Source organism: Capsicum annuum, chromosome 7 (assembly GCF_002878395.1).
Source record: "Capsicum annuum cultivar UCD-10X-F1 chromosome 7, UCD10Xv1.1, whole genome shotgun sequence".
Classification (NCBI taxonomy): Eukaryota; Viridiplantae; Streptophyta; class Magnoliopsida; order Solanales; family Solanaceae; genus Capsicum; species Capsicum annuum.
The window spans coordinates 211,451,075-211,462,941 of NC_061117.1; the positions used below are offsets into that span (position 1 = coordinate 211,451,075).

The 11,867-nt window shown below is 32.9% G+C and overlaps 1 protein-coding gene across 1 annotated transcript; it reads right to left on the minus strand.

The window, feature by feature from the left end:
• Nucleotides 1-330: 330 nt before the first annotated feature.
• Nucleotides 331-10,414, minus strand: LOC107876839 (cytochrome P450 CYP72A219-like). The gene is made up of 4 exons (XM_016723674.2): nt 10,190-10,414; nt 1,966-2,201; nt 1,057-1,447; nt 331-756 (listed from the first exon to the last, which is right to left on the minus strand). Exons 1-4 carry the CDS (start codon nt 10,412-10,414, stop codon nt 331-333), a joined length of 1,278 nt encoding a protein of 425 aa, XP_016579160.2.
• Nucleotides 10,415-11,867: the final 1,453 nt, after the last annotated feature.

Below are 11,867 nucleotides of genomic sequence, written 5' to 3' on the forward strand. Positions count from 1 at the left end.
CTTATCTTGGGAAGATTTGTATTATTGTAGAAATAGGAGATAGAAGCTTTAATTCCTAGTTTACAAGAAGTCTTGTACTTTGTTGATTGTTGAGGCTCAAGAGTATTAGTGAAGTTGTGGTTAAATCCTGTAGAGGTACAGGTCGTGGTTTTTTACACCTTTCTTTAGTCGGGTGTTTTCCACGTAAAGATAATTGTTTCATTTTTACTTTCATGAACCACGTTAGTTGACTTGTTTCACTGATAGGCAACTATTAGAGTAAAACACTAAAATCAGTAGGGTACGCACTTTAACAGCCTTGATATCAAGCAAGTCGAAATTACTAAGAGTTTACAACTTACGTAGTATCACTTGAGCTCCATACTGAGCTTGGAGTGTCACAACAAGATAAGGAGCATGAGCATAAGATGGCGATATATCAAAGGTAAAAAGTTGTAAAAACAAGGCAAGTGCGACTTTAGCTTCTAACATAGCAAAGTTTTGACCCATGCAGACTCGAGGACCATAGCCAAATGGGAAATAACCAAATTTTCCATTTGGTGCACTTGAAACACCTTCACTAAATCGTTCTGGATTGAATTCATTTGCATCATATCTCCATATTTCTTGATCACGATGAATGAAAAGAGTAGGTATGTTGAGTTGAACTCCACTAGGTAAAGTTATATTTCCCAATTTGGTAGTTTCTTCAATCACTCTTGCAAACAAAACTCCTGGTGGGTGTAGCCTTAGAGTCTCAAGAAGAATCATATTGACCTGTAAAAAAAGAGAACATTAATTATTTATCATGACTATATCAAACCTTTAAAATGTTATTTTCTTATGTCTTGATTATAAGTTTTCTTAGGTCAATTTGGAGTATTGATCATACCAATTGATCTAAGCTATTAATTAACTATTTTGATGAGCTATGCTCAAAATGACTAACAAATAAAATATACATCCAGTCCAAATTAAACCAGCCCATGTCAGGCGAATCACGCAATAACCCCTGTATTTAAAGAAATTTTATTCCAAAAAATATCAGTTGACGGAGATCATGAAGGAAAAACTTACTATTTTTAATCGCAATAAATCATCAAAGTCTGGTATTTTACCACCAATAACTTGTGAAATCTCTTCTCTAGCACGTCCTTGCCAATCCAAATGCTTAGACAATAAAATTAGTGCCCACATTATCAAAACTGAAGTAGACTCATGTCCAGCAAAATGAAAAAACTCACATTCTTCAATAACCTCCTCCATGCTCATTCCCAAATTCTTGTTTTCACCTTCTTTAATTTGCTTCAAATTTGATTCTAATAACACTCCCAAAAAATCATCATAATTAATATCATCTTTTGCTTCTTCCATTGCTTTCAACCTTTTTGTAATAATATCTTGAATTGAAGTTCTCACTTCTCTAGCAATCTCCTTCATCCTTCGATTTTTTTTGGTTGGCAAAAGACTATATAATAAAGTTTAGAATAAACTTGTTACTATTCTGATCAAGTTATAAAAGTCAATTTTTGTCACATCAAAATAGAGAAATTTGTGTACTATATATAAGTATCTTTTGTCGCAGTAAGTAATCAAGTTTTACCCACTGTTTCATTAAACTCATAAAATTTTATTCCCTATATATTACATGAGGAAAAAAATATGAAACTTTACCCATTATTACAGTAAAATCACTTTGAGATGTAGGTTTTGTCTCTATATATAGTTGGTCAAGTCTATTAGACTTTGTTGTTATAGTGGCGTAAAGTTCAGTTACTTAAGAGACAAAAAATTCAATTTTTGTAACTGAATTTATTGATATGGTGTTTGAAGTTTGGCGACTTGAATAGTATCTAAAGTTAAGTTACTTCAAATTGATGACAAAATATAATTTTATGATTTTACTGTCAGTGAATAAAGTTTGACGATTATACGTGAAATTTAACTTCATAAAAGGATAATCTATATATGTGGTGGAAATTTTACCTTGCTCCTGGAAGAGGAAATGCTTTCATAACTAGCTCACCAAGTTCTATTTGAAGATTAAATATCTTTGTACCTTCTTCGTAATTTGATCCAGATGCAGCTCTTGAAAGTGAATCTGAAGTCAAAATTTCAAGATTGGACCACAAATCCAACTCATATGATCCATTTTCTGAGACAATCTTTTCCCATTTGCTTACCATATCACAACAACTTGAGTAAAATATTGGTACCATAATCTACCAAAAAAAAAAAAAAACCGTTATAAATGATAATGGTAAATATAAAAGAGATTAAGTTATATACTCCCTCCATTTCTTTTTATTTGCCCTTTTTCAGTTTTAGTCAAACAATATACACTTTGTTCAAAATTTTAAGATGTGTTTCTTAATCAAATTGAAAAACGAAAAATTGTATTTTATAGTATTTTTCATATAATTTCTGAATGTCTAAATATTAATTTTATAAAATTAATATAATATATTTTAGCTTTGAAACTTAGTCAAACTGTCTCACCGAAAAAGAGGGAGTAAATAAAAAAGAATAGAGGAAAAACATCGTAGCTGTTATAAATGTATTTATATTATAGTGAATATCTATCAAGATCTATCAAGATCTACTTTGATATCTATTAGGATTTGAAACATCTGTCTTTTACTCAAACTAGGAGCAAATTTCCCCTATAAATAGAGGTGTTTTGTTGACTGTATTCACAATCTTATGATCTCTCATCCCTCAAGAGAAGTAATAAGAATCACTTTCTCTATTCTCTCTACTCTTCTTCTTATTCTTTATTATTTTATAACACGTTACCAGCACAAGACTCTGACAAACAAGGTGATATTATAAATCTAAAGGATTTCAAGGTTAGTAATTCTTTATGTTATCTTTCTTTTGCTACTATTAATATAATTATTATTGGATTTGAGGAAAAATAATTAGTTTGAAACCATTTATATTTTAAATTTATTCCTCAAAAACAATATTATCAAAAAGGGTGATAATATGTTGGGTTCAAGTCCCATCGATTCATGCCTAAGACATCTTTATATGGATAAGATGTTGAGTTTGAATCTCAATACACCATATTGATGATATTATGATGGCTAAGGGAAAAATAATGGGTGTTTAATGAAAAGTCATGAAATTCGACCCATTGAATATGCTCCATTCCATGAAGTGAATGTGGTAGCAATATATGATAATTCTGAAATATGACAACTTACATCATTCTTGAGGTGTATTTGGTAGCAGTGCATAATATGTCTGAAAGAAGACAAGTGATTAAATACACAAATATATGCGTGGAGGTACAATATGATAATGATCATCAAAAGTGATGATATTTGCACACGCTTATATGATTATAAGATGTACTAGAGAAGAATTCTCTACATCATATATATGCCTCGATTTGCTTCTGAAGTAGCAAAATCTTGAAAGAGGTTATGAGCTATCATAATTTGATAGGCTTAAGGTACGATTATAGTCAATTCCTGGGGAATGAGAAACTTATTAATACAAACATGCACTTGATTGTGATTGTATCACAACTCACCTCCGAAAGAGGTTGAATAATTTTGAAATCTACTTGTGAAGTAGTAAATCTGAAGTTTATTCATATAATAGTAAATCTAAAATTTACTAAAGAAAAAACACATATCATGGTAAACTTGGAGTTTACTAGATTAAAAGTTCATAAGTTGACATGAACGATTGTGATATCCCGAAGATGTGCATACTGAGTATTGAAAATATATTGAAGAATTAGAAAATTCTTCATGAACTTTAATGTTGCTTGTTCTCGTGATAAGTTGGTTGGACCAACTAATTTTGGGATTGGATCCCTCAAAATCTGAAACGAATAAAAGGTGAATAAGGGTCCGCTCACCTATCATGTGATATGTTGAAATGATGCATCAATAAGATGATCACATGTACATTCATGGTCAACCTACGTTTGACATTCATAAAGTTACTTGTTCAATATAAATTGAGCATAATTTTCAGATTGTGCAATCAAGAAAGTTATCTTGATAATGATGGTTTGGCATTGAATGCCTTTGATAAATAGCTAAACCATCGCTAATAAGAACAAAGCTTCATGTGTTTGTCTGAAATATGATATGTTGTATACAATAACACTTGTATGCATTAGACCAATAAATTATGGTTATTTCTTCCCTCTCAATTGGTTCAAGGTCCAGAATCAATTATTTTATCTAATAATTTTGATGTGTGCTTTACGATTAATGAATATACCATAATGCACAAAGATGGATTCCTCAAAGAAGTAGAGGATGTATGTTAGTTTTCCTAACATAAGGAGGAGATTATAAGCGCTATGAAATATGTTAGGAATTATCACCAGATCCTCATCCAAAAGATAATTCAAGTCAAATGCCGAAAGCATCTCATATTAAGCGCAAGTGCTCTTATTTTGTGTTCCTAAAGGACAGAGTCTATTCATCCGTGAAGCTTGGTAGACTAATCGGTTCCAAATGAAACAGTCCTTAAAAAATAAGGAGCAAATAATCATAATAAGAGGGCAATAAACTCTTGAAGAGCCTACGACATAACACTTCATGAAACCTTATGTAAGATTCATGTGCTTGAAAATGATGAAGTGATGAGATCTCAAAATATTATATCACATTGTGAACCAATACAAAATGACATATCATTAATATATTTGACACAATATTTGCAAAATATTATGAAAGATTACGAGGATCTGAATTCTACGTTTATTTAAATATGCTGACGTAGAAACAATTATCAAGTGACATGAAAGGATGCATCTTGGTAAGTATAAAACTTATTTGATTTGCAGTCCAGATATTTAAAGATGTCACTCATGAAATATTGAATATTGTCACTTGACAAAACTTATGTGAAAACTTTTAAGCATTCAAACTGCTTGAAGCATATAAATGTTTCTGAAAAACTTATTTATAATCCTTATATTGATAAGCTTATTGTTTGAACATCATTGGAACTCTTGGAGAGTTTTCAAAGTAATAGATTATTTGCTGAAACTCGAAATATATCGAATTGGATTGGTTATGAAGTACCATATCTTAGTGCAATTGATGCACTCATGTACCTTGCAAATACTACAAGGCCAATAGCCTTTTCAGTCAATTTATTAGCAAGGTTTATTTCTGCTCCTACTATGAGACATCAAAATAGGATAAAACACATGAACTTATTTTATTCTAAAGATTGCAGTCCCGATATTATTGTTCATGTTGATGTTGGGTACTTATCTGACCCACATAAAGCTCAGTCTCAAATAGGCTATATTTTTATATATGGTGGTACTGCCATATCTTGGAGATATACAAAGCAGTCTATCGTAGCCACATCATCGAATCATGCTGAGATAATAGCTAGTCATGAAGCAAGTCGAGAATGTGTGTGGTTGAGGTCCATGACACATCTCATTTGATAAAAATGTGGTGTGAAATATGACAATCTACCCACAATTTTATACAGAGATAATTCAGCATACATAGCACATCTTAAGGAAGGATTCATAAATGGAGATAGAACGAAGAACATTTTGCCAAAGATTTTCTACATACATGAGATACAAAAGAATGATGATATTAACGTGCAACAGATTCGTTCAACTGACAATGTGATTAATTTATTCACCGAATCTTCTCCAATTGCAACTTTCAAGAAGATGTTGCACATGATCGGGATGCAAAAGTTCAAGGATGTTCTCATTAGGGGGAGGAAATACGTGTTGTACTCTTTTTTCCTTTCAAGGTTTTGTCCCACCGGATTTTTCTTGTATGGTTTTTAATGAGGCAGCCGATATGCATATTGTTAGAAATATGTATTTTTTTTCCTTCACTAGATTTTGTTTCCTACTAGGATTTTTCTAGTAAGGTTTTAACGAGGCACATTATCTATCTAGACATTCAAGGGGGAGTGTTATAAATGTATTTACATTATAGTGAATGTCCATCAAGATCTATCAAGATCTACTTTGATATAGATTAGGATTTAAAGCATCTGTCTTTTACTCAGACTAGGAGCAAATTTTCCTTATAAATAGAGGGGTTTTGTTCATTGTATTCACAACCTTATGATCTCTCATCCCTCAAGAGAAGTAATAAGAATCACTTTCTCTATTCTCTCTACTCTTCTTCTTATTCTTTATTGTTTTATAACAGTAACTATAAATTAAAATAATTCTTACATTATTAGGTCACTTAACGAATATAGTTAAATTACATCAAAAGTGAGATTCTTATCATGAAAATAAAACAAATTATCTACTAAACCGGATTAAAATGATCTGATTATATAAAACATATGTATCTAGCTTAAAATGAACAATAACAATGCTAACATATCAGTGTAATTCCATAGGTGAGGCCGGAAAAGAGAAGTGTGTGCATTAACCTTATTTCTACCTTGTAAAGAGTAAAGAGTTTTAGAAGAGAATAATTCTATAAATTGTATTTTCATAATTCAGATTACACATATTTATGGAAGAAAATAAAAGTAGTTACAAGAAATAAGAAGTCTACATTAAATTGAGTTATCCCAGAGGTTATTTTGATAAGGTTGAGTTATCCTTTTGATTTTGAATCTGATTAGATAGGATTATCCTTAACACTTCCTCACAAGATTGAGGAACCATCCTGGAGACCAATCTTGGACCTGTTGATCTAAAACTAATTCTTGGACAAGGACTTTGTAAGAAGGTCAGCGATCTAATCCTTTGAAGAGATGCGAGATATTCGAAGAGCATCTTTTTGAACCAAATCTCTAACAAAATGGATGTCAATTTCCAGGTGCTTTATTTTGGAGTGAAGAACTGGATTCTGACAAGTGTATATGGTAGAGATGTTATCACAATATATTGTGGGGGGTGGAATCGAATAACCAAATTCCTTCAAAAGAGATTAAACCCATTGAACCTCGGCAGCTGTTGTAGCAACGGACCTATATTCAACTTCAGTGGACAATCTAGCAACTGTCTTCTTTTTTGCAACTTCAGTTGATTGGAACATGGCCAAAATATAAAAAGAACCCAGAGGTTGATGTTCTATCTAATGGATCACCGACCCAATCGGCACCAAAGAAAGCATGAAACTTTAAAGGAGACTGTGGAATAATATGGAGACTAAAGTTAATAGTAGATTTCAGATATCTGAGAAGACGCTTAAGAGCTAGCTAATAATGATGATTAGAGTAATGCATGAACTGGGAGAGTTTGTTAATAGTAAAGGCAATATCAGGCCTCATAAGATTTAAATATTGCAATCTTCCAACTAGTTGGCGATAATGAGTGGGTTCAAGAGCATCTTTGATGCAACGTGACTTGAGTAAATAACATGTTGTGGAAATTGGAGTTGACACTTTTTTATCACCCTCCATTTTCGCATGCTAAGAATCTTTCTAAAATAATGATGTTAAGAAAGAAAAATGCCTCTTGAAGTTTTGTGAACATCAACACCAAGAAAGAGAGACAACTCGTGGGGATCTATTAATGAGAACTAGGCTTAAGGGATTGAATAAACCACTTGATGAAGGATGAGTTGTTACTTGTAACAATGAGATCATCCATATACACTAAGAAATAGCAACATGTAGTACCTTGACAACATATGAAAATAGAGTGATCACTTTGTGATTGTCGAAAGGCAAACTTCTAGGTAAATGACCGTAGCACTTGGTACCAGGCCCTCGGGCCTCGCTTAAGACCATAAAGAGCCTTGACTAATTTACAGACATGGTGTTGTTTGGCTGGATCTGTGAATCCAGGTGGTTGTTTCATGAACACATGTTCTTCTAATACACCATGTAAAAAAGCATTTTTCACATCCAATTGAATGAAAGGCCAACAATGTGTAACAACTAAAGTAAGAACCACACAAATTGTTACCGGCTTAACCACTAGGCTAAATGTCTCACTAAAATCAATTCCAGGTCATTGGTTGTATCCCTTTACAACCAATCGAGCCTTGTATTTTTTAAGTGAACCGTCTGTATTTTTTTGACCCTAAAAATCCACTTACAACCGACTAAATTCTATTGAGAATCAGGAGGGACAAGAATCCAAGTACCATTTTTAACTAATGCATTGAATTCATCAGACATTACAGAGCGCCACTCAGGATTGGCCAGAACTTGTGCAACTGTTGTTAGTTCCAGTACTTCCGGTAAAGGATGTTTAGTTACATGATGTACAGATTTAGGTTTGTAAATGTTATTCTTTGAATGAGTGACCACGGGGTAAGTATTTTGCAGTAAAGGAGAAGGAATGTTGTTTTATGTAGGAAGAGAGGGATTCGTACTCGCATTTGAATAAAAAGGGTTGGTGTTTTCCACTGAAGGAGAAGAATCACAAGGTAATGAAGAGTGTTCAACCGGAGGATTAGAAGATGAAGATATAGGAAAGGAATTAGACTGGAATGGGATTATAGTGTAGAAAGATTCACTACAAGGGATAGCATACCAATTTGAATTGTATTTTGAATTTGAAGGATGGGTTTGATATGGAAAAACATTTTCAAGAAAGACAACAATACGTAAGGCTATGTATTTTTTAGATTTAAAGTCATAACAAATATATGCACTCTGATGCAAAGAGTAATCAAGAAATATGCAGGGGACTAACTTGAGATCAAATTTGGACTTGGTATAAGGACGAAGGTAAGGATAAAAAAAGGCAACCAAAGACAAGCAAGGATTGATAATTGGGAGAACGATTAAAAAGCTTTTGATAAGGAGAAGAAAGCTGAAGAAGTGGTGTGGGAAGACGATTAATAAGGTAGGTGGTTGTTTTGAATGCAAAGGACCAAAATGAAGAATGCAGAGAAAAAGTTTGCAGTAACTTAAGGCCACTTTCAACTAAGTGACGATGGCGACGTTCTGCAGACCCATTGTGTTGTAGAGTGTGAGGGGGTGTTTGCAGATGATTTATTCCACAAGATTGAAAATATTTTTTGAGTGCAACAAATTCTCCACCCCTATCGGTGTCTACCGATTTTATCTTGACATTAAAGTTATTTTCAACAAGTTTTTGAAAAGGTGGAAAGATAACATACACATCTGATTTAGCCTTTAAAGGAAAGAACCAGATATATTTTGTGTAATAATCTGTAAAGATAATATAATAATGAAATCCATCAATTGCTTACACAGGGGCAGGACCCCATAAATCAGAATATAATAGCTCAAGAGGTCTACTTCTTGTTAGAGAAGAAACACTTACATTGGCATGGATTATAAAGAAACGTTTTAGTAGAAGATGTTGGTAATTAAAACTTCGACAAAATGAAATTAAAGATCCTAGCATTGGGATGACCAAGACCTTGATGCCAGGACTCTGATGAACACTAAATGTTGAAGGAGACAGGATTATTTGAAATGGCAGAGAACAGAAAATTGTACAAGGATTGATCAAGTGGGACTTTGAACTAAATCTCCCTTGTAAACTGACCCTTCACAAGAAAATAGTCAGAGAAGAACTCAATTGACACCTGGTTTGAATTATAAAACTTGGATGTAGATATGAGGTTGGTTTTAGTGGAGGGAACACACAAAACATTAGAAAGATGAAATTTTCTGGTAGGCAGAGAAATAGTACCAGAACCAACATGCAAGATGGACAAACCTGAGCCATCAATTTGGTGTAGCTCGTCACTACCATCATATGGTGAATGAAGTGAAAGGTTTCCCATGTCAGTAGTGATATGATGAGATGCACCAGTGTTTAACAACCATTGCTGATCGGATCCTAAATTAGCATTAGACTAGTGTGCTTGAGGATTCTGTGAAAATAACTCCCTAAAATAGTCACGTGCTCGATAACACCATTTTACATGATGCCCCAATTTATCACAAAAATGACATTGAACTTCGCCTTAAGATCCTGTGCCTCGAGGCTGCTGTCTTGGTGCAGAATTTTGAGGCTTATATGAAGAGGAGTTCACTGGAAAACCAGCATTAGCATTTTCATATTGAAAATCCTGGTTCTTTCCTGAATTAGCTTATTTTTGCTGATACGAAGATCTACTATTTGTACTCTTGTGGACATGATTTGCTGAGATAGGAGTGGTGTCAAATGCGGGATCTATTTGTTTCAAATACAATTCATGAGCCAATAACTTAGCTTGGAGTTCATCAAATGATATGATGGTATCTCTAGCATGAATAACTGCAGCAATATCTCAAATTCAGAGCCAACACCACTAAGAACGTGAACCACAAGATCTACATCAGTAATAGGACTTCCGCACAAGGAGAGTTCCTCGGCAATTGATTTGATAAGCTGAAGATATTCAGCAACTGGATGTGAATCTCTTTTTGCTCTAGAGAGTTTGTCATGCAAGGATAAAATCCGCATAGCTGATTTGTTTGCAAATGTCATTTGTAACTTGGTCCACGCCTCCGTTGTGGTTTTGGCATCTGTGATGGTATTCATTACAGAAAAGGATATAGAGGCAATGATGGCTGCCAAAATTAACTAGTCTTGACAGTCCCGAAATTCATAATCAGGGTTAGAGACCTGTTGACCATCTTTATCAATGGTGGTTCGCGGTGACTTGTTATCGCCAGTGACATAACCCATAAGATTGTGACCACGAAGTAAAGGAGTAATTTGGGCTCTCCAAGTGGGGTAGTTTTGAGAATTGAGTTTCAATGGAAGTTGAGATCCATTGATGGAAATTAGAATTTTTCCAGAAAAGTGAGCCAGATTATTCGTGCTAGGGGAAGCCATGAGAAAGAAAATAAATCAGCGGTTGTTCAGAAGTAAGTTGGATCACTGCTCCGATACCATAAAGAGTTTTAGAAGAAAATAATTCTGTAAATTGTATTTGCATAATTCAGAATACACGTATTTATGGATACAAAATAAAAGTATTTATAAGAAATAAGAAGTCTACATTAAATTGAGTTATCCCAGAGGTTGTTTTGATAAGGTTGAGTTATCCTTTTGATTTTGAATTTGATTGGATAGGATTATCCTTAACAAAGAGGTGATTTATGATAAACTATCGGCTCAAGTAAAATATATAACTTAAACTCAATATGTAAATATAATTGAATCTATGAGAATTTAATTCACAAATATATAAACAAACCTTAAGTTTTTCAAGGTGGAAAGCAGGATTGATGATTTTACGATGTCTTGACCAATTATCTTTGTTATATGCTGCTAATCCTTTTATTAGTAGATTAATCAGATGATAGTTCTCTGGCTTTATAAAAATGTAAGGCTTCGAGAAAATATCCTTGTTCATTTCAGCATTATTGATGAACACAACTGGTCTTGGCCCAAACCATGCAAAGGCAATTTTACCTGCAATTATTGGTATTACGCTATTTAAAAGATAATTATAGATAATAGTTCATAATAAGAACAAATTAATAATGTGAGCAAAAGTTCAACTAATTTGTTAATTTGTTGAGACGAAAAATAAAAAGGGTTCCTGAATATTTATAAATATCAGATTTTTATACATCACCAATGTAATTTATATATATATATATATACACACACAATTAGGCAATAGGAATCAGAAATTCAAATGAAGGGGATTCAATTGAACCTCTTTCTATTTTTAATTGTTTGTGGCTTAGCCATTGCTACCAGGATGTTCAAAGAATATTTATTAATAAATCTCCTTAAAATATGAAATTTTATATTGACAAATGAGAATATATAAGACATTATTTGCTACACCTACACTATAACAGATAAAAGTGATTTGATGATATATAAAAATTACTTACATTAATGATATATATAATTTAAACTCTTCCTTATATTACTCCCTTTTCCCAATTAACAAAAATAATTCAACTTTAAAATTCTATTTTTATCCTTAGTGAAATGATTATAGCCACAACTTTAAAATTCTATTTTTATCCTT